Genomic DNA, 23,937 nt, shown 5'->3' with positions numbered 1-23,937 from the left:
ATGTGGGCGGGGGCGGAGGGCACCAGGCATTGAACACAGGGGTGCTTAACCACTGAGCCACGTCCCCAGCCCTTTTTATTTTTTTATTTTGAGACAGGGTCTTGCTAAGTTATCTAGAGCCTTGCTGAGTTCCTGAGGCTGGCTTTGAACTCGCTGGGATTAAAGATGTGTGCCACCATGCTCAGCAAGAGTGAGGCCACTGTTGTCGTCCATCCAAGGCATCGATCCCCACCTCGATCCCACAGGTCCTTGGATTTTCTTAGGTGTGAAAGGACAGCACCACGTAGGGCTGAGAGTGAAGCTCAGGGATAGAGAGCTTGCCTAGCATGGGCAAGCTCTGGGTTTGGCCCCAGCACCGGAAAAGAAAAGAAAAAAAAAAGGAAAGCAAGCAAGCAAGCGCTGTGTATTGTCACTGGTTCAATTCAGAGCACTTCCAGCAGATTTTCAGGTAGCACCTCACCTGTGCCCAGCAGCGTCTCCCAGCTGGGCTGGTGGTACCGACTGGGTCTTTACCAGCCCATCCTATCACTCCGGAGGCCACCTGCTTCCAGATGTTGGACACATGAGATGAGATCAGTGAATGCTTTCAATATTAGCCGCTTGCTTGCTCTTCTTCCTTCCTTTTTTTTTTCCCCTCCAGTGATTTTATTTTGAAATAATTTCAGATTTACAGAAGAACTGCAAAGATACCATGGAGAGCTCCCCTATACCCTTCATCTGTTTTCCCCAATGTTAGCCCCTTACATAACCATGGCCCTTTCATTAAAACTAAGAAATTGGCCAGATACGGTGGCACACGCCTATAATCCCAGCAACTTGGGAGGCTGAGGCAGGAGGATCGTGAGTTCAAAGCCAGTCTCAGCAATGACAAGGTGCAAAGCAATTCGGTGAGACCCTGTCTCTAAATAAAATACAAAATAGGGTTGGAGATGTGGCTCAGTGCCCGAGTTCAATCCCAGGGACCCCCCCAAAAAACAAAGCTAAGAAATTAACACTGATACAATGCTATTAACTAAGCTCCAGACTCCAGACTTTACTTATTTTTCCCCAGCTTTTTCATTAATGTCATATTTTTGGTTCCAGGACCACCCACACTACATCCAGGGCCTTGCTTCTATTGCTGGGAAGAGCTTTTTGACTAAAGATAGCATGCCCAAGATGCCATGACCATCTAGAAGACATTCCATAAATGTGTAGGTGTTGGTGTTGGCTGGAACATAACAGAAAGTGCAAAACCCAATTTATTTTTATTTTTTTATTTTTTAGTTTTTGGTACCAAGGATTGAACCCGGGGCACTTAACCACTGAGCCGTGTCCCCAGTGTTAGCCTCTAACATAACCATGGCACTTTCCTTAAAACTAAGAAATTGGCTGGCACAGTAGCACAGCCACTGACAGGGGCTTGCTAAATTGCTTAGGGCCTTGTTGAATTGTGGAGGCTGGCTTTGAACTTGTGATCCTCCTACCTCAGCTGCGGAGCTGCTGGGATTACAGGTGTGTGCCAGTCAAACCCAGTTTTTGAATAAGGGCCTATTCTGATGAGAGAACTTCCAGAGAACTGGCTGGTTGACGTGAGATCTGGTACTCTAAGAGGGGCTCATGGCTGTCGCCATTGCTGGCTTGAGGGGTAGTAGTGAAGCCAGGGTGGCGGTAATGAAGGATATTCCATACTGTTCTGCCCACGTATAATCTCCTTCCCTGCTTCTCTGGCTGCTTAGTTTCATGAGAACTAGTCAGCTCAGTGGTCATCATGGCTGTGGTTTCTGCTGGGTTCTTCTGGGAAACACCCACAGTACAAATACTTTCAGCCTCAAAGTGAGTTCAGCCTCAATAGCTCTCCCCAGGTCTCCTGTCTTCCGTCCTTCAATTATGCTCCAAAACCTTGGTCATCTAACCAGAACCTTAACTATGTTTCCCAGGAGTCAGAAAGCAAGCAATTCTTTTCTCTGCTGACTGCCAGGGCCACTCAGCAAAGAGCAGTTCCCAGAGAAACCGGAAGCACTCTGATCCAGCCACCCAGGTTAGGAGCTGGATTGGGCAGGTGGAGTAAGAATGGAGAGGGGATGGACTGAAGAGAGCAGCAGGAATTTCCACCATTTTTTTTTTCACCGCTGGGGATCAAACACCTTGAGGTTGAAGGGCAGACAGAGAAGATGCTTTTGTCAAGAATGCCTTTACCAACTTTGTCATTTCTTCCTGGATGACTGGGTGAATGTCACCAGGTACACTGCCCTCCCCACCAGGCGAGTCTCTGTGCCTCGAGGCTTCTCCCCACCTCTCCTAGTGTCCGCATTGAGAATCGCTGAGAGGTGGTAGCTGGCATTGCAGGAGAGGCCGAGATTGCTCAAGAGGACTGTGTGTGTGAGTGACAGAAGGGACCGAGAATAGAATTTGGAGGAACACCAGCCGCTGAGGCTGGGTGGAGGACGAAGAGCACCCAGAGGGGAGGGCTGAGGGCCAAGCGAGCCGAGCAGAGACCAGTAATCAACGTTTGGATGATCTCGGTCAGTAAATGATGTGAAGGCAGGAGGAAGGAGGAAGAAGGGAGGGATCTCTTGAACTTCTGGAGTTCCTGGTCAAATAACACAGAGTCAAGTCATTCTCAAGCTTCAAACTCCCTCTTACCTTCTTTCCAAGCCCCACTGGGGACTCCCAGAACAGATGCCTTGATCTCAGAAGGAGGGGAGGGGGACAGCTGAGTGGTTCAAGTGGCCTCAGCTCCTGGGCAGATGAGGCAGCCTCACCCAGGAAGCTGGAGGGGGAGAGATGTGAAATGTTAGGAAGTAGCATTTCTTGTTATGTGGGACAGGATTGTGTCTGTGTGGCACCTTGGTGCTGTGGGCAGAGGATGATTAACCCATCATGACATCAGACCTTAAGAAGGTCACTCAGGGCCTCCTGCCCCGATTCTCTACCTGAGCTTGATGCCTGGGACAGGACCAGCTTCATGGGAATGCCAGCTGTCCGTGTTCAGAGGGGTCCATGCTGGAGGGGGCGGATAATGCTCTACTGTCACTCTCTTGAAATTCTTAATAATTTTTGAATAAAGACCCTGCATATTGTATAATGTATATAATTACACACTATATAATATATTATATGATACGTCTAGTCCTTTGTAGGGGAAATAGATGCCCCAGTTGGAGGGAGGTGGCAGGATGCTTATCCAGGGACAGGGTATAAGGTTGGGCTTCCAATTAGCACAAAAATGATCTTGCTCCTGGCCTCCTCCAGCGTTCCTGATGGTGTTCTTGGGAGAGGGAGGAGCTGGGGGGCGAACACCTGTTGGCCCCTCTGATTTCTTATTCTCCAGCAGACCAGGGAAATGGAAGAGGTGCGTGACTCATCCTCTGCAGCGTCAGGGCCGAGGAATCAGGGAGAAGGGAGAACAGAAAGCAGAGAGATGCAATGAAGAGCCCAACAGGGATTTGGCTCTTGACTGCACCCCCCCGCACACCTAATCGTGCTAATTCCTAACCATGCTAATTCCTGTTGATTCTACCTTCTAAAGCTCTCACACGTTTATCTGTTTATCTTTTTGCTCCTTCTGCCTCGCCCTTAAAGATCCATGGCCAGCTTCCAACACCACTCATGGTTCCAGAGGCTCCTGAAAACCCCTCTCTGGCGTGGCCAGCTACAGCCTGCTCTTCCCCCCGGGGCTAGCATGTTCTCTGCATCTCCCTTGCTTAAAACCCTTCTCGACTTTCCACTTTCTATCAGATCAAGTCGAGGTTCCGGAGGACCAAGGACACGCAGGCCCTACCCGGTGGGGGCTCAGCTTGCCCTAATCATTGGCCTCCACCTGTTAACGTGGAGCACCTTTCAACTCCTTGACAGGTCCATGCTGGACCTGAAATACCCTAAATCCTGTGACCTCTCTTTATCCAGCTAACTTGCATAGTAAGTCATGGCTAGGTTAGGCATCGCTGTGAGCTTCCTCTGGTTCGCCCAGTACCGGAGACTTTGTGACTGAATAGAGGTACTTAAATATTAGAAGGTTCCAAATTGGAGAGGTGCAAAAAGGATGCAGCAGCCAGGCACAGTGACGCACACCAGTAATCCCAGCAGCTCGGGAGACCGAGACAGGAAGGTCGCGAGTTCAAAGCCAGCCTCAGCAATTTAGTGAGCCCCTGTCTATAAATTTAAAAAAATGACTGGGGATGTGACTCAGTAACTAAGCACCCCTGGGTTTAATTCCTGGTATAATTTTTTTTTAAAAAGCAGGACAGGGGGGATGCAGCAAACAGTCCCTTCCTCCTCTCTCTCTCTGGTTTCATCCCTAGAGACGCTAATGTTTCCAGATTCTGTTGTAACCTTCCAGAGATGTTTTGTGCAAACACAAGCCGATCCAGAGAAACACTCTGTCCTTTCTACACCATCGGCACATTTATATGCTATTCTGATTTTGTGGGGATTTCCTTTTCCACCTTACCTCTCTGGATTTCACTTACATTTGTATGCACATATACTCCTGAACCTACTGTTGTTCATTTCACACTGTACTTTCGTCTTTGTTTTTGATCAAGATTTCAAGTTCCTTGAGGGCAGGGATCAAGTCTCATTTTATTGTGTATTTCCTCAACTTGACCAACTGGTCTGAAACTGTGCATTCTGTAACTCATCCCACCCCCCACACTGTGCACTAGGCAGTGAGTGTCCTACACACATTATCTCAGGTACAGATAAGTAAACAAAGATGATGATGAATGGACAGCCCTGGGAACCTAGCAGAGGGGAGAGTCCAGACTAAGCACAGACCTGGCTGGGCTGTTGGTTTTGGAAGCTAAGTGCTGCCCTCTGCTGGTGACTCTGGTCAGGGACGGCATACTGAAGGTACTACTTTCCAAAAAATGTCAATCCCTGGGGCTCTTCACTCAAATAAAATCTTTGGAAGGGGCTCCTTGGACTGTTTGGGGGAGAGAGAAAAAGAAATCAGGGGAGGGGAGAGAATGAGAGAGACAGACAGACAGAGGTGTGTGTGTTCTCCCCTTAGCTACGGAGGACAGAAGAGAAGGAGATGAGGGTTTCTGAGAATCTGGAGCTATAAGAGGACAGTGGGAATGATAGTGAGGTCCCAAGTGTTTTGCAAACTGTGGGTTATAAAATCAAGTTGGTAGGTTGTGAGCAACTTTTATATATACATTATAATATCACATGTATAAGGAGAAATGTTTTCTTAAACTTTTGTTTCAGTTTTTTTGTTTCAGTTTGCGTGTATATAAGTATGCACTGGCTTGTGAGATGAGATAGATGATCTTACTGAGGGTCTCTGTGCAAATGAACAAAAACAAATGGTGAAAGTCGTCGGAGAAATGATGACAAATTCACAGTGAGGAAGCCCAAAGGATCCCGGCAGGAAGGGAGCATACCTTTTGTGGAGCCCAGTCTCCACCTGAGAACAGAAATCTTCTACGCCCACACCAACAAAGATCTTTGAGTCTCCCTGGAAGATTTCCAAGCTAGAAACCCAGTAGTTCTCAAGACTGTTCTGCTGATGGACAACTTGAATTGTTAGAAAGTTCTTCCTGGCACTGGGGATATAGCTCAGTTGGTAGAATGCTTGCCTCACAGGCCCTGAATCCAATCCCCAGCACCACAAAGAAAAGAAAAGAAAAGAAAAGAAAAGAAAAGAAAAGAAAAGAAAAGGAAGTTCTTCCTATTTGCCTCTCAAACTTCCTCCCCAAACCAAGATTCAACCATGTTATTGCACATAGTTGCTCATTTGTTTTTGTTGTTATATAATATCAATTTATGTATTTACTGAAAAATTAGGCATTCTGCTATTGAAGGATATTTGAGTTCTTTTCTAATTTTTGGTTTTTATGTTGCCAATAACATTCTTACTCATGCCTGTAGGTGAATATGTACACACATTTCTGTATTTTGACTGGAGTGAAATTCTAGGTCATAGGGTATGAGTTCCAACTTTAGTAGTAAATGTTGAACTGTTTCTCACCAATTTATACTCTTATAAGGATTCACATTATTCCATGTTCCTGTTTTAAAAAATTATTTTTAGCTGTAGAGGGGCACAATACCATTATCTTATTTATTTATTTTTATGTGGTGCTGAGGATCAAACCCAGTACTTCACACATGCTAGGCAAGCACTACCACTGAGCCACAACCCCAGCCCTATTCCATTCTTGATAATCTTCAGGTTGTCATCTGATGAGTGTGTAGTGGTATCTGATTGAGCTTTTAATCTGCATTTTCGTGATAACTAATGATCCTTTGCATCTTTTAATATGTATACCAGTTATCTGGGGTTTCCAATATGAAGTGCATTCAAACCTTTTGCTATTTTTCTCTTGGCTTTTCTATTTTTCTGTAGGTCTTTCTTTTAAAATATATTTTTAGTTGTAGATGAACACAATACCTTTATTTTATTGATTTATTTTTATGTGGTGCTGAGGATCAAATCTAGTGCCTCACACATGCAACGAGAGTTCTCTACCACTGTGCTACAAACCCAGCCCTGTAGATCTTTTTTCTTATTCGTTTTTAAGGATTTCTTTATTTTAATCTAGATTTTAGTTCTTTATAAGTTATGCATTAAAATTATCTTTTCCTGTTCTGTGGCTTACCTTTTCAGTTGTGTGTGTGTGTGTGTGTGTGTGTGTGTGTGTACATGCGCTGGGGATTGAATCCAAGCTTCCAATGGCTTGCATGCTCTGCCACTAACATACTTCCCCAGTCCTTTCCACTTTCTTATTGGGCCTTTTGATAAAAACACAGATTATCACACTAATATGATGAAGTATATCAAACTTTCAGAACCTTCTGGATCGTTTACAAAGACTTTCCTTACACTGAGATCATGACGATATTCATATACTTTGTCTTTCAAAAACTTTTTGCCTTTTCTTGGGATTGAGGTCTATAATGGTCACGGGATTTATTGCTGTGTCTAGTATAAGTTAGGAAGGAATCTGATTTCATATGGGCACAATTATCCTAGAACCATCTATTGAAAAGCAGGTCCTTTCCCCCATTTCTCTGTTGTGCCACCTTTTAAAAAAATCAATCTTCTAAATAGGTGGGGCTGTATCTTGGTTCTCTTCTATTCTGTTCCATTGATACGTCTGTCTATCCTTACGGAATACCACAGAACCTTAATTCCTATGGTATACAGTAGATAATAAGCTTTACTCCCTGGTACGGAAAATCCTCCCACCTATCATGTCTAGATATTTTTGAGGATGGGATCGTTCATACACGCAGATCCATTCAAACGTTTAAGGAGTGTGTGGGTCGGGCGGGGAGGAGGGGTGCTCAGGGGAGAGATGGGGGGAGCACAGCAAGGATCCCGTTTCCACGGCATCCTCCCTAGGGGTGGGAACATATAACGACAGTGCCAATCACCCTGGAGGGAGAGCATAACTGCGTCAGCCGGCTCCCTTGTCACTTATCCCACAGGGACGGGCACTTTTCAAAACTCAGATACTAATCCAAACAAGACAACACGCTATTACATCTCTTCCACACTAAGCTACGGGTACGCTCTTTCCCGCAAATTCTGTGCGCCAGGTCCACAACCTCAATTCCGCTCGTGGACAGATTCGCCTACAGACATGCCTGACCCTGTTGGGGATCGCTTAGAGATTCCTGTCCTCCGCTAGGGAGAAACATTCCATGGATGTGAGACAGGCCAACAGAGACACCCTGACGGGCTGAGACGGACTGAAGAGCCCACAGCCTAAGGAACTGCTTTAAAACTGAAAGACGCAGACGACCTCACTGGCCGAGCACCGGTCAACCTAGGCGAACCCTGTCTTCTCAGACCTCTGTACGCTCAGCTTTCTGGAATCAGAGCCTGGTTATTGCTTGTGACCAATTGGAGTACCGCGAACGCCGTTTCCCCGCCTCTGGCTCTATCCTGCCACTTGATTCGCGGCTCACAGAGCAGTCACGGAGAGAACTTGCACAGTAGCCAATAGGAGGAGGAGTCCGGCGGCTTTCGGGGAGGAGCTGGCCTTTAGGCGCGCTGATTACTGCAGGGCCCCTCCCGGAGCTGCAACCTCGGGAGCCTTCGGGATCTTTCGGCTGTTCCCCTCCAGGGTAAAGTCACGTTCAGTCTCCCATCAACACGCTTATTTTTTACGCCCGACTCTCGCGCGTGCGCACTGTAACAGTAATCATGGCCCTGAAAGGAAAGAGTGTTGAGAAGGGGATGTGACCCTAAACCGCGGTCCAGCAAGTCTAGGAAGTCGCAACAGAGCCCGAGGTACTCGCTGCTGCCGGCGGTTCCCAAAACAGAAATTGTGAAGGCCAAAATGTTTAGTGAGGTCCCACCGAGATTTGAACTCGGATCGCTGGATTCAAAGTCCAGAGTGCTAACCATTACACCATGGGACCTGCTGGCTGCTTTAGGCGGCCGGCAGTCTTCTCAAGCCACGTGGCCCGCTAGGCGGCTTTTTCCCAAGCGCGGCTGCCTAGACGATAGGCGCAGGGCCCTGGGCAGTACCAGGCGCCCTTGGAAGTGCAGCAGCGAAACCTTCCAAGTCCCTCGAGTTCTGGGCGTTCTTGGTCCAGTCAAGTCATCTTCTCCCCGTGCTTCTCCTGCGCTCCTTCAGGGATCCGGCCCTGCGTCCCAGAAGTCCGGAGGCGGCAAGTTGGCGGCGACGCTGGGTCGAACTGGGTCGGGAGAAAGCCGTCTCCAGCCCCGGCCCCTGGCAGGAGGAGCGGCACCCGCAGTCTGGTCTTCGTACTTGTTTACTTATTCATTTATTTACTTATTTACATCGCGAGCCCTGGGCTTAGGGCGTATTGGCCAAGCGAGGAGGGAAGCGGACTGGCACGTGGTGGGACGACGGTTCAAGCCCCAAACGCACCTGGGATGGGCGAGCGCAGACTTGAGTAGTGCGCCCCGCCTGGCTGCCCGGGCTGGTAGCGCTCCAGCAGGATCCAGTTGGGAAGGTTTGCATTTGGCCGCCTTCTCCACCTCCGCGTGCGCTGCCAGGCTCTCAGTGGGACCGCTGGAGCTTATGCCCGTTCCCCGCCCCCCCCCCCCCCCCCATGAGCGCTCACCTGATGGGCGACTTGGCTTGAATCTTCTAGGTTACAAGAAGATCAGTTGACAAGGACACTCCCCCCTCTGGACTCCTTCACGTTGCCTGAGGTGTGTTTCTGCAGATCAGTCTGGCAGCAGGTAGAATTTCGTGTGCCATTTGACTCATCTGTTTCTCTACTCATCTGTTTCTCTTTGGACTTGATCCTATTGGCAGACTAATCCAGAGAAGGCAACACGCTGTTGCATCTCTTCCACACTACCCGACAGGTACACGTTGGAGGATGTTCTCAACTCTTGTTTATTATAGTATAGTGACAATTGGTAAAGTAAATAATGACAATACCTATGTAATAAGTACTCTGTGAATTTTAGGGAATATTTTATTGTATTCATATGAAAGACATACGAGCCTGAACAAACCAAACCAAACCAAAAATCTATTTACCGATTAGCGTATATAATAAAATCCCACTTATGTAAAAACATAAAAGCTGTACACATATGTAAGGAACACCTGCCGTGTATTTGCTGTATGACATCAGACTCACTTTCTGGAAGAATCTGACTTTGTGTGGGTCTGGGTGACAGCAGGCCTATGCCCCAAGGTAGATACACTCACTCTCTGGGCTTCTGGTGCTCCGAGTGGAAGTGCATGTCCTTGGTGTGAGCTACCTGGATTTGTAATCCTAAGAGACAGATGCCTAGAGGCAGCCGTGTTTTAGAACTTGTTCTGCTGGTGGTGAATGCTCTGGCACCCAGTGTCCCCAGGGCAGCGTGGGCAGCCATGCCATGTCCCCTGGCAACACAGTTGGCATCCTTAGGAGACTGCCTGGTATCCTGACCTTAGCTGATGGGCTCCTGGCTGCCTGGATCCCCAGAGTTCTTGCCCATTTTTTTTTTTAGTTCATTTTTTTCAGTCTTCCTCTGGTGTATGAGCTGATGTCTTTCTGATAAATACCTTTTCTGCATAATGTACTGAATTCTTTACTATGACCTTTAGTCAAGAACCCAGTTAGCCCAAATCCAAAAAGCTCTGTTGGTGATATTTATCTCTGGGGAGTAAATTTACATGGATCTTTTATGTTTTTCTTTATCCATTGAAAACATTCTAACTTCTATGTTCTCAGAAGAATCATCAAGGATTTTTCCTTCTGAGGAATACCCCACCCCAAAAAAACCCCTCCAAAAACAAAAAAAACTGTAGCAAGGAGTGTCCTTATATTAAGACTGGAGTTGAATGTCTTGTGTCTCTGAACCTCAGCTTTCCTGTGTTTACTTCTTTCTAACAAAGCCTCTGTGAGTACCAGTGAGAGTGCATTACCATTAATTTCTCAGAAGCTACTGTAGAAATCCTGGCGTCGGGGGAGAATAGAGGTTCTGTGGATTAGACAAAGGGGAATGAAGGGAAGGGAGGGGGACAGAAATAGAAAAGACAGTGGAATGACTGACATAACTTTCCTATGTTCATGTATGAATACACCACAGTGAATCTCAACATCGAGTACATCCAGAAGACTGAGATCCTAATTAGAATAAGATATATTCCATGTTTGTAAAAATACATCCAAATAGATTCTACTCTCATGTATAACTAAAAAGAACAAGTGAAAAAAAAAAAAAAGAAATCCTGAAGAGTCAGGATTATATCCTTTGACAACATATAAGACATATTTTTTTCTGTGCAGTATAAGGGTAAAGATGACCCTCACTCCCTCTTCTACCTATTCCCTTGCCCTAGTTCTTCCTTTGCATTCTCTCCTCTTTCTTTCTCAGCTTGGAAAACATCTGCCCAGCTCAAATGAGATCGTTACTGAAATCCCCCATCGTGCCTTCCCCAGGTGGCATAAAAGATGACCTCCCTTAGACTTTTTGTCATTACTCACTGGAGTTATAGGTAATTGTGTAAATGACAAGGCTCCCTCCCTCTCCACATTGCTGGGCTATGAATTCTTAGGGGCAGGCTCCAGGGCTTACTGGTCTTTGACTGTGGCTGGTGCCTTTCCAATCTGGGTCACTGAATCATTCCTTAGGGACTCAGGGAAATCAAGAGCAAGAAGAAGCCTTCCAGTTTTGGGGTTCAGAGACCTTTTACATCACATTAATTAAATTTCAGGGGGTACTGGGAATTGAACTCAGGTGCACTCAACCACTGGGCCACGTCCCCAGCCCTATTTTGTATTTTATTTAGAGACAGGTTCTCACTGAGTTACTTCATGTCTTGATTTTGCTGAGGCTGGCTTTGAACTCTCAATCCTCCTGCCTCAGCCTCCCCAGCCACTGGGACATAAATTAATTTTTTAAATTAAAATATTTTTTATTTTTACAGACACATTTTGATTCATTGTACACAAATGGGGTACAACTTTTCATATCTATGGTTGTACACAATGTAGATTCACACCATTCATGTAATCATACATATATGTAGGGTAATACTGTCTGTTTCATTCTACTGTTTTTCCATCCCCACCCCCTCCCACCCCTTTTTCCTCTACACCATCCAAAGTTCCTTCATTCTTCTCTTCCCCTCATCACCCCCCCTTGTTACATATTTTCATGCACTTATCAGAGAAAACATTCAGCCTTTGGTTTTTTGGGCTTGGCCTATTTCAGTTAACATGATATTTTCCAACTTCATCCATTTACCAGCAAATGCCATAATTTTACTATTCTTTATGGATGAGTAATATTCCATTGTGTATATATACCACAGTTTCTTTATCCATTCATCAATTGAAGGGCATCTAGGTTGGTTCCACAATCTAGCTATTGTGAATTGAGCTGCTATGAACATTGATGTGGCCGCATCACTGTAGTATGCTGACTTTAAGTCCTTTGGTTAGAAACCAAGGAATGGGATAGCTGGGTCAAATGGTGGGTCCATTCCAAGCTTTCTGAGGAATCGCCACACTGCTTTCCAGAGTGGCTGCGCCAATATGCAACTCCACTAGCAATGTATGAGTGTGCCTTTTCCCCCACATCCACGCCAACATTTATTATTATTACTTGTGTTCTTGATAATAGCCATTCTAATTGGAGTTAGATGACAGGTTCTCACTGAGTTACTTCATACCTTGATTTTGCTGAAGCTGGCTTTGAACTCCAATCCTCCTGCCTGGGCCTCCCCAGCCACTGGGACATTAATTTTTTAAAAATATTTTTAGTTGCAGATGGACACGATATTTTTTTATTTTTTTATGTGGTGCTGAGAGTCGAACCCAGTGCCTCACATATGCTGGCAAGCGCTCTACCACTGAGCCTCTACCCCAGCCCTTAATTTTTAAATAACACAGAAAACAGGAAAAGAAACTCTAATCTTCGTTCCCCCAGCATAGCTAGTTTATTTTAGCATAAATCCATTGTGCATGACATCCTAGAGATGGCATCTGGTGATAGAAAATTGCCAGGATTAACAACTTTTATAAGATATTCTCCCAATTTCTTGTTAAGCCTGTAATTGGATTGTGGATGGAATGATAGATAAAATAATGCTTTGAATAGTTAAAAGAATTCCTATTCACTTACCTTTGTCCACTCTCAAGTTGCTCAGTTAGCTGGGGTAGGATCTGCCTACTCTGTGTCCTCACCACCCAGGTGATACATGCCATGAATCACCCTACTTCCGTTTGGAGCCCTGTCTGAACCAGACAAGCCAACAGCGCCTCCTTGTGCTTGGTGGCAAAGGACGCTCTAAATCTTCTGGGATTGCCTCGCCCAACCTCAGTTGTCCAGTCCCCTGTTCTGGGCCTGGATTTGATGGGGAAAGGTAGCTGCTACTGCTTCTGCTTCTTCTTCTTCTTCTTCTTCTTCTTCTTCTTCTTCTTCTTCTTCTTCTTCTTCTTCTCCTTCTCCTTCTCCTTCTCCTTCTCCTCCTTCTCCTCCTTCTCCTTCTCCTTCTCCTCCTTCTCCTCCTTCTCCTTCTCCTCCTCCTCCTCCTCCTCTTCCTTCTTCTCCTCCTCCTTCTTCTCCTCCTCCTTCTCCCTCCTTCTTCCTCCTTCTTCAATAAAGCATGCATCCACATTTTATTTTCCTAAATGTTTTCACTTTCTCTGTTAAAAATAATTGTTATCTTTTTAGACTATAAAGATAAAATATTTATAATGGAAAATGTAGAAAATGAAGAAAGGCATATCTATGTCCTTTGCTGGAAGCTGGGATGTTTGCAAGCACAATAGGACAGAAGGGGGACATGTGCAATTATACAGATTACTCAATTATGTTATGACAATTTTAATTATCTCGGTGAAATTTAAAGATGAGAGAATTAGAATTTATATGGAGACTTGTTTGAAACTGGAGCAGGAAGACTGATGGACATATATGAGGTTGAAGCCATCCAGGCAAAAGATTAAGAAAAAAATAAGAGAGCTGTATGTCAACTTGAATCCTCTGTAAGACCATTAGACAGAAATGGGGCTCAGTGGAAGAGGTAGTGTGGAGGGTAGGGACCTCTTGGAATGTTAATAACCCTGAAACTGTTGCTAATAGCTGGACACGGACAGTGTGTCTACCAAGACTGTTGAATTATGGGAAAAGTTAGTGGTAGGGAACAGACAGACGTGACTGGTGGGAGCATATGTTAAGGAAATAATTCTGTAAATTCTACTGTGCTGACTCCCACACACTTTCACTTTAAAAAAGCAATTTCCCTGCAGCCCTGCCTGCAGGATGTGTTACATTCCTCAGCAAACTACCTGTTACCTGCAGAAGAAATGCAGACTCAAAATGCTTGATAAGAACAACACAAGTTACCCTAATGCGGGGGACTTTGGAACTTCTGCAACCTTTACACAAACCAGATCCCCAAAGTCAGGGAGATAGGAATAATTCTACCTGGCCATAAAAAATCTGTAAGAACAGGTTCTAATACTTATTTTATTTTGGGGGCCTTGGGGATCAAATCCAGGGACTCATGCATGCTAGGCAAGCACTATACCACTGAGCTATATCCCTAGTTCAGAACCGGTTCTAGTTAAAACTGGTCAGCATGGGCCAAAGTGGCCTAGAGTTGTCATGGTAGTAGGGATTTTAAAGTCTGATGTCATTCTACTGTCTGTAGAAATTCAAGAGATGTACCTGGGCGGGACTCTGGAAACTTTCCTGGGACCCCCTATAAACAGGAGGGTAAGAGAGGCACACTGTGTCTCTTCACTTCGAGAGGACCCACTCTCTTCCTTGAGAGTGTCCCCTTTGCCCCTTTCCTACCCCTCCTAAGAAACTTATGCCTTTTACTCCAAGTGACATCTGAAATCTCCCTGGCATGATTGCAAGAATTAGTGTGAAGGGGGATTCTTCGATGCCTCAGATTGGCTCAGTTAAATGGCCTCTGTCAGGTACTCTTTGCCTGCTTTTCCTCTTTCTGGGTGGAAGATGTTTAAGACACTGCAATGGGCAGGCTGGTCTCTTTGCCCAGATTATTCTCCTGTGAAGTCCCTTATCTCTGCTGGTGCTAACTTTCTTAGAGCAGAGTCAGCTTTTGCCGCCTGCAAGACTCAGTCATAGGCCCCGCCAGGAAACTTGTATTTCAGGGCACTCTTAGCAGAATTAAAACCCTAAAAGAGGACAATTTCAGCATAAAGTCTGTCACTCTTCTAGGACCATCCTAAACACTGCAGAAATCACTGAGGCATGCCACCGTTCTGAGTTTTGTCCTACAGTCGCAGGTCATGGAAGCTTCTGCCAATCTGAGTTGTGTTATTTAGGACATTCTGATTATTGTAACAGGAACCAACTCAAATTAGGGTTAGCAAAATGGAATGAAAGCGTGTGGTATCTTCCAAAAGCCTAGGGCAGTAAGATCCCTCTACATGAAGTCCAAAAAAGTGGGTAGGCAGACCTCATCTCAGCTGCTCTCGGTACAGCTGATGGATTCTTCTCTAGCTGCAGAGGGGCACCTCTGCGCCTCAGTCCCCACAGTGCCAAGGGGCACCTCTGTAGCAACTAGGTGTAACGTCTCAAGTACAACCACCCACAGAGCCGGATGTGGTATTTCTCGGACTCAACTCAAATTCTGATCAGACACAGGGTCAGACATGTGCCTCTCTTTTCATATACACTGGAGCTGGGGAGTGAGTCACACAGTTCATGGTAGATGATCACTTCCTGGAGAGGGGGTTCCTGATTCACAGGATAGGCAAACACCCCACCGCAGCTCCATTTTGACTCTTCCTATCAGCTGAAGCAAATGGTTCTAGATGTTGGGATAGAGAAGAAAATGTGCCTGAGCAGGCTGATACGTTACAGCATGTCGAAGGGCCCTGGTGGGAGATGTTGGAGAAGCTATAATTGTCACAAAGGGCACAAGGTTACCACCTAAATCAAGATGGTGACTAATTGGTCTCGGGATATAACTCAGTTGGTAAGTGCCTACCTTGCATGCACAAGGCCCCGGGTTTAATCCCCAGCAAGTGAGGAATCAGTAAGCAACTGTTTATTATGGAACCAAGCCTGGGATAAATGAAAACCCACACCCTTAGTTCTAAATATTAAAGCTCACATTCCCGTAATCCCAGTGAAATTCCAGCGACTGCGGAGGCTGAGGCAGGAAGATCAGGAGTTCGAAGCCAGCCTCAGCAAAAGTAAGGTATTAAGCAACTCAGCAATACCCTGTCTCTAAATAAAATACAAAATAGGGCTGGGGATGTGGCTCAGTGGTCAAGTGCCCCCGAGTTCAATCCCCAGTACCAAAAAAAAAAAAAAAAAAAAAAAAAAAAAAATTCTTGTTCTATCCTCTTACCTTTGTGGCAAAATGAAAAAAAAAAAAATCTGTACTGGGGATCGGACCCAGGGGCACTCTTCCCAGTAAGCCATATACCCAGGCTTTTTTTTTTTTTTTTTGAGACAGAGTTTCTGTAAATTGCTGTGGCTCGCCTTCAACTTGGGATCCTCCTGCCTCAGCCTCCTTCCTGAGTTGCTGGGATTACAGGTGTCACCTCCATGCCCAGCTGAAATGCAAAATATTTTAAATCTGTGGTTAAGGTGATCAAAAGTAGGAAATAGAAGTTAATTACTTTTGTGCATATCTGGGTGGTTAGTTGATAGGCTATTGATGTTTAGATGAGTAAGAACAACACACGTACGGGCATATGTAAAATTCATAAATTATCACATATTTATTCCACAGCTTAACTTCCTTGCTTTCATTTCAGAAAAATCCATAATTATATTTTTATAGTCAAGATTTTTCACATAATTTGTACTCTAAAAAATAGTTCTAGTCCAAGGTAACAAACCACAGCCCGTGGGCCACAGGCAACCTGTGGCTTGTCTTTGAATGGTCCCTTAAGCTCCCAGAATGGATTTCACAAATTTTAAAGAGTTATATTGAAAAAGAAGAACATAGGACAGAGACCTTATGTGGCTCAGAAAACCTAAAATATTTATTATCTGGTGCCTTACAAAAAAGTTTGCTGACCCCTAACCAAAAGCAAGATTACTCAAAGTGTGCTCAGTTGTACGTCTAAGCTTCGAGGTTAACTTGTTAGCAGCGAATATGTTCCAAGACCCCCAGGGGATGCCAGAAACCATGGTTAGTACCAAATCCTACATATACTATGTTTTTTCTTATACATAAATATCTATGATGAAGTTTAATTTATATTAATAAGTTAACAAAAAAAGAACTCAGTAAAAGATTAACAATAATAGGTAGTAATAAAACAACAGTTATGACATAGTATAATAAAAGTGAATGTGCAAAGTATATTCTCACTGCACTTAGCAATTATTTTCAGACTTTGAGTAAACATAGAAAGCAAAAACTCTGATAAGGGGCCCCACCATACATCTGTAAGCTCAACTCTTAGTTAACCTGTTATTTCATGGAATATTTAATTAAAAAAAAAACTTAGTCTCAATTTTTCTTTTAAGATGTTGATGGACCTTTATTTATTAATTTATTTATATACAGTGCTGAGAATCAAACCCCATGGCCTTGCACATGCTAGGCAAGCGCTCTACCACTGAGCCACAATCCCAGCCCCAGAAGACTTTTCTTGATGAAGGAAGCTATATATCGATTAATTTGGTTTCTTATCTCCTTGTGGACCAGCACTGAGCAGTAATTAAGGAATTAAAAAATTAAGTGTAACTATGTTCAAAGTCTATAGAATTTACCTCGTGGGTTAATTGAAGCAAATCTAGGAAATTTAAAACTTAGCATTCCTTTCCATGTTTCTAGAAATTATTTTTCTTCTAGAATATTCAAAGTTATTAAAAGAATTTACAATGAACAAATGTCACATTTAAAAGTCAAAATTACTTGAATGACATCTTAAATCTACTTAAAAAGAACAAATCACTGAATGCTTTTATCAAAGTAAGATTATTGTAAATTTTATCATTATGGAAGGAAATCTGAGGCACAACGAAAATTTAGAGTTTGAGTAAGTTAGCAATTCACATAATCATATGCTAGTTGGCTGCTTACAGTTAGCTGAGGTTAAGTTTGTTTCTGTCTAATGTAAGCATTTACCAGAAATGACTGAAGTTTCACTTGTGTCTCCAGTACAAGCAGGGTTATGACCATCTGTAAGGTCCAGTTGGTTTTGTTGACTCAGGAATACTTCAGGCCTTGTATCCTACTTGGATAGCATTCAACACCCATCTGATTGCCAATGTCGAGTTGGGGGTCATACCTCATGAATGACACAGTTACACCTCCACACACTCACTGTCCTTACCCACCAGCTGGTTCACCCATGTGCATCTTATTAGGAGTTCAGTTCTGGCTAGTCCTAACCACCAGGCCCACTGCTGCCCGAACCAGGCTACAACCTCCTCAAGACAAGGTTACTTGCCTCTTTTGGAGTCTACAAGATAGGACCAAATTAAAAAAAAAAAAAATGTGTGGAAGACAGTGATGCTGGACATGATGTTTCCTTTTTTTACATTCTTTTTAGTAGAGTGTATTTTGACATATTGTACCTATATGGAGTATAACTCCCATTCTGGTGGCTGTACATGATGTGGAGTTACACTGATCGTGTACACAGGAAAGTATGTCCAATTCATTCTACTGCCTCTGCTGTTCCCATCCCTCCTCCCTTCCCTTTATTCCCCTTTGTCTAATCCAATGAACTTTTCCCCCACTCATCCCAGATGTGATGTTTCTGATTGTCATATGATTTGCACCAAATAATCCTCAAGGACCCAGCAATGGTCCTCTTGAATGAGGACACCAACCAATATTTTCTTCTGTGTGTAATCAGATGTGATATTGTGATATACTCTATGCTTCATAAAAGGGAAGGCATCATACAAATAATAATTGTTACTCATGCAGTCTCCATTGCCCTGATCAGGGATTGGTTCATTTCTAATGACCCTTAACCTTTGATTGAGACACCCATCCAACTGGCCCTATCCACCAGCAGGTTCGCTGATATTTATCTCACTGGGAGTCCACCTTCCGGTAGCCCTGCCAGTTCCATTGTTCTCGATACCCACAACCAGTCAGTCTAGAGCTTTGCCTGTGCTCTGCACCTTTATTCGAAGCACTGGAGATGGTTCTTGAAGTAGTGGAGAGCCTGTTTGAATTGGATCTGATCGTTGGTGTTTTTCCGGTATATGCCATAGATCTTCTCCAAGGGGGTCGGGTTCAAGTCCTCTGGACTGTGGGACTGGTGACCGACAACCACATATGGGCATGAGCCCACCAGCAGACTCCCCAGCCCATCAACAAAGAACTCTGTGAAGAGAGGGAGAGCAGGAGAAGAAATGAGAGCTGCCACCAGAGAGCCCGAGTCCTCCTGCAGCTCTGTGAGGACAGTCAAGGGAGAAGCTAGAGAGGTCCAGCTCCGTGTAAAGCCACAACCTTAACTCCAGGAACCTGCCTGTCCTGATATATTGGGAGGCCATAAGCTCACTTCTCAGGCAGAGAGGCAGGATCAGGCTTCTGCTGAACAGAACTGTGGGCTCCAGTGTGGAAGGAATAAGAGAGAAAGCAGGGGCAGTTACCAGCAGCAGTTTAATGGGAAAGGACTTCTGGGGAAAAGCGACTAGGAAGCAGGACAGAGCTGGAGGGGAATGAAGACAGGGACAGCCTAGGAGAGGCACAGAAGTGGAAGAGAGAGGAGAGGGAGGCAAGAAAGACCATGCGCTCCCTAGTTTGGGGTGCAAGAGGAAGGAGACCCACTGGTGTGGCTGCCCACACGAGCTGCCCAGGGGTCCGCCCTACCCACCTCCCTTCCCCTCTCCTCCAGCCTCCCACCTGAATGAGCCACACGTTGCAGGCGGGGATCGAAGCCAACTCTTTGGAGTCGCTCTGTGTGGGCCAGGAAGAAGTTGACAACGCCACTGGTCACCACACAGCGGGGGAAGCCATCCAGGCGCTGGAACCATCCCTTCCTCTTGTTAAGACAGTCACCACCCTCGCTCTGTTCCAGCAACAGCTTGAACTGGAACACGTTCCCCAGCACGCTGCCACCCACCTAGTCAGAGGGCACAGAGATGTGATTCGAGAGCATCCTGCCTCTCCAGGAAGCCCCACTGGACTCCACCGCTGGTGCGAGGAGAATGGCACCTTTTCTGGATCTGCCCTTCAAACCATCCCTCAGTTACTTCTCTTCTTGCCCTGTGGTCACAGTTTGTACCATACTGCTGCTGGGCCTGTTGGGTCTTTGAATTCCTGCCTACCCTGATGTCCTTGATGTGAACAGCATTACCCCCAAGTCCAAAAGGCAGAACTGCTACCTATATTCTGATCACACTACAGAGAGCTCTCCTCTCCTGGGAGAAGGTCACTCAGCACTCCCTTCCATGATCTGAGTACAGGCAAGAGGCAGTCTATTCTCAATGTTCCATTTGTGAAGTGTACATGTGCCAGGTTTCCTTGCAGGAAGCGGTGTATCTAAGCTGCCTTCCTCCCCTCCTGTCTGCTCCTGGTTTACCACTCCACACGCCTGTCCATGCCCCCGTGGGAGATAAATGCATTTATGTTTGAGCTTGAGCAAAACAGGATGAGCAAGTACAGTCATCCTTAGTATTCATGGAGAGATGGTTCCCAGACCCCCTGCAGATACTGAAATCCCTAGATGCTCAAGTCCCTTGTATAAAATGGCACAGTATCTGCAAATAACCTAAGCACATCTCTCTGTAGACTTTACATCTTCTCTAGGACTAGGTGTGTAGCTCAGTGGTGGAGCACTTGCCTAGCATGCCCTGAGGCCCTGGGTTTCATCCCTAGCACTGAAAAAATAAAATCAACTCTAAATTTCTTATAGCACCTGATACAATGTCATTTTTACACTGTATTGGGTAGGAAATAATGACAAGAAACAAAAATTTGTACATGTTCAGTGTTGTCGTGATCCTCAATGGGTCTAGCTACCTAGTACATATCAGCAACAAGGTAACTCCACCCCTTACTATATATATATATATATATATATATATATATATATATATATTTAGTTATAGATGGACACAATACCTTTATTTTACTTATGTGGCTGAGGATCAAACCCAGTACCTCCCACAGTCAAGGCAAGCACTCTGCCACTGAGCTACAACACCAGATCCTTCACAATTTTTGATCAGAGGTTGATTCAATCCTCAGTTATAGAACTCACCAATACCAAGGGCAGACTATATACTAGTTCTGAAATAATCACCATCATTTAAAGGTGACACACTGAGGTCTACTCATTGTCCCTTCTCATCTGTTCCTTCTTCCTTCCTTTTTATAAATGAATCCTCTGAGTTTTAAGTGGAATAAATTAAGTTAAAGTCGACTATCCAGGGGTGGGATTGTGGCTCAGTGATAGCGCACCCCCCAAGGCGTGTGAGGCCCCTGGGTTCCAACCTCAGCACCACATAAAAAGAAAATAAAGGTATTGTGTCCACCTACAACTAACATATATACTTTAAAAAAAAAAGGCAATTAGCCAATTAAAGACGACATTTCCCATCCTCCTTGCATTAAGGTTTAACCAGGTGGCTAAGTTCTGACTGGAGGGATATGATTTAGAACTGGTGTGTGCAACTTCTAGATCGTGTCCTTAAAAGAAACCTGTTTGCAGGCTGGGCATGGTGGTGCACGCCTGTAATCGCAGAGGCGTGGGAGGCCGATGCAGGAGGATGAGAGTTCAAAGCCAGTCCCAGCAACTTAGTGAGGCCCTAAGCAATTTAGCAAGACTTTGTTTAGAAATTTAAAAAAATTAAAAATAGAAAAGAAACAGAAAGCTGTTTGCCCTGGACTTCCTCCTCCCTCTTGTTTCTGGCCTGCGGGAGTGGGGCGGGGAGGGGTGTGGGGGGCAACAAGAGGAAGCAGTTGTCCAGTATGCTCTTGGAAACTGCATGCATGGAGTTCCAGACTGCAAGCATGGAGTTTCACAAGAGCAGGTACTACACCTTCCATCTTGTTTAAGCTACTGTAACTTGTCCCTATGGGGTAGCCAGCCACGTCTGAGTTCATTCAGATGCTTAGTGGATTTTCCACTGTGGTCATGATAACATACCTTAGGATTCATTTCCTTGTTTTCTTTTCTTTTCTACAGTACATTGACTTCTGGTGTTTTTATTACTTTCCTCTTTTTTTTTTTTCTTTTCCTCTTTTTTAAATGTCATTGGGGTCGTGTGTGCTTTTAAAGTTTTGTACTACAGGTTGAGCATCCCTAATACTGAAATCTAAAATCCTAAATGATCCACAATCCAAAACATTTTGAGTGGCAACATGACTCTACAAGTGGTAAATTCCATACCGTGAAACTCTGCCTCATGCACGAAATTATTTAAAATAGTGTATAAAATTGCTGGGTGTGGTGGTGCATGCCAGCAGCTCAAGAGGCTGAGGCAGGGGGATCGCAAGTTCAAAGCCAACCTCAACAACAGCGAGGCGCTAAGCAATTCAGTGAGACCCTGTGTCTAAATAAAATACAAAATAGGGCTGGGGATGTGGCTCAGTGGTTGAGTGCCCCTAAGGTCAATCCCCGGTATCCCCCCTCCAAAAAAAATTAGTGTAGAAAATTACCTTCAGGATATGTGTATAAGGTATACATGAAACAATTGAATTTCATGTTTAGATCTGGGTCCCCATCTAAGAGATCTCATTGTGTATATACAACTATTCCAAAACTTTAAAAAATCCAAATTACAAAGCATTTCTGTTCTCAAGCATTTGGATAAGGGTGACTTTACATTAAAAAAAAAAAAAAAAAAAAGTTCTGTGACAGAACCAAAGCATGGCTCTCTTTAATCTCCCACCAGTCCTCAGAGAGAGTTGGAATTGATGTGCAAATACACCATTTTAAAGGTAGAACAACTGTAGATTTTAAGGGGCGGGGTAATTTGCTCGCAGAAAAGTAAGTGTGGAGGGAAAAGCAGAACTCCCATCTCGTGGTTCCTTGTGCAATGCTCTCAGGCCCAGAACTGTGCTGACTTACTCATCTGCGGCATCAGTTCCCCTCCCTCCCTCTCTCCCTCCCGCCTCTACACTTTCCTCTCTTCCTCTCCAGCCCTTCCCTTCCCCGCTGCTACAGATTGCTGGTGGGATACAATTGGTGATTATCCCTTACCACATCCAGCTCCGTTTTCTCCAGGACATCCACCAGCACCTCAATCTTGGTCTTGTTGTTGAAGAGAAAGTCATCGTCCACCCACAGAACATATTTGGTGGTGACCTGAGATATGGCCAGGTTTCTACCAGCAAACCAACCCTGTAAGTGGCACAAGCTTAGATCAGCAGTTGCCCACCCTGGAGAATCACAGGGGGAGCGTCCCAATAGCCAGGCTGTACCCCCTCATGGATCATGTCAGAATCTGTGGGGGTGAAATCAATACACAGGCCAACGTTGAGAAGCACTGAGCCAAAGGGAGTCCATGTCTCAGGGAAACACAATAAGAGACAGTGACTTTCTGGGCGAAGATTGTGACAAAGAAAAGTTAGGAAGTTTTTCGTTGGCTTTGTGGACTCTATGAATGGACAGAAGTACTTTTTCATCTCACAGGGTTTCTGTAATTCTTCCTCTACTTCCTAAGAGATGTCAAGTTTGGGGGACATCTGAGAAGTATTATATCCACTTCCTTCTTTATGCATGCAGGAAGGTGTGTGGGAAGAGAGTTAGGGAGAGGAAGAGAAAGGAAGGGGCAGGCAGGCCCGCAGAGCCTAGTGTGGGTGGAATCAAGGGGCTGAGAGATTTCTCTGCTGTTGGAGCTATACTTCAGGAATCCTTGGGATGTCAGAGACCTCAAGTTACTTATAAGGACCTCTTGTCAATTTCCACACCAAATATGGTGGAAGATGAAACAACCACTTTTTTTTTTTTTTTTTTTTTTTGCAGTGCTGGGAATTGAACCCAGGGCCTTGTGCATGCGAGGCAAGCACTCTACCAACTGAGCTACATCCCCAGCCTGAAACAACCACTTCTTAATGCGGAAAAGCGAGGGTGACCCAATTTCTCTCCAAATCTGGAGTTAGCAAAGGGATTCAGGGAGAGGCCCCACTCCCTCCCAATCCAGGACTTCTCTTGCCTTTGGAGACCACTGAAGGAGCCCCCATCCAGGGTAGAACTGACTCTGGGACCCTCTTGTCTAGGGAGCAAAATATCCCCACCTCAGGGGGACATACCTTCCCGAAGGGCATTAGATAATACTCCACATAGTCATCTTTAATTTCCATGGGCTCCTTGCTGTCATCAGCCACGATCACAGTCACATCTGGGTAATACTTTCGAATACTCTGAAGTAGGACCTTAACCTTGTGGGGACGGAGGAAAGTCTTGGTGGCAATGGTCACCAGATTTCTGAGCTGCTTCTCTGAACAGAAAAAGAGTAGATGCCAGAGTTTCTTCTTGCAGGAAGCCTCACTGTCTTGACTTGCTTTCTGCGATACTTGGTTTTGTTATACAGTGCTGGGAATCAAACCCAGGGCCTCACAAAGGCTAGGTAAAGGCTCTACCACCAAGCCACACCCCAGTCCCTTGAGG

The 23,937-nt window shown here is 45.0% G+C and overlaps 1 protein-coding gene and 1 non-coding gene across 2 annotated transcripts in view; both read right to left on the bottom strand.

The window, feature by feature from the left end:
* Nucleotides 1-8,286: 8,286 nt before the first annotated feature.
* Nucleotides 8,287-8,358, bottom strand: Trnaq-uug (transfer RNA glutamine (anticodon UUG)). Its single transcript has one exon. It is a non-coding gene; the product is annotated as a tRNA-Gln (tRNA).
* Nucleotides 8,359-18,498: 10,140 nt separating this feature from the next.
* Nucleotides 18,499-23,937, bottom strand: part of B4galnt2 (beta-1,4-N-acetyl-galactosaminyltransferase 2) — a 29,956-nt gene continuing 24,517 nt past the window's right edge. The window contains exons 9-12 of the mRNA XM_047543793.1: nucleotides 23,580-23,767; nucleotides 22,528-22,668; nucleotides 19,224-19,443; nucleotides 18,499-18,701 (exon numbers count right to left, since the gene is read on the bottom strand). Coding sequence (XP_047399749.1) covers nucleotides 18,499-18,701; nucleotides 19,224-19,443; nucleotides 22,528-22,668; nucleotides 23,580-23,767 — 752 coding nt within the window. The remainder of the gene's footprint in view (nucleotides 18,702-19,223; nucleotides 19,444-22,527; nucleotides 22,669-23,579; nucleotides 23,768-23,937) is intronic.

Source organism: Sciurus carolinensis, chromosome 3, assembly GCF_902686445.1.
Source record: "Sciurus carolinensis chromosome 3, mSciCar1.2, whole genome shotgun sequence".
Classification (NCBI taxonomy): Eukaryota; Metazoa; Chordata; class Mammalia; order Rodentia; family Sciuridae; genus Sciurus; species Sciurus carolinensis.
This window is presented reverse-complemented; position numbering and strand designations above follow the sequence as displayed.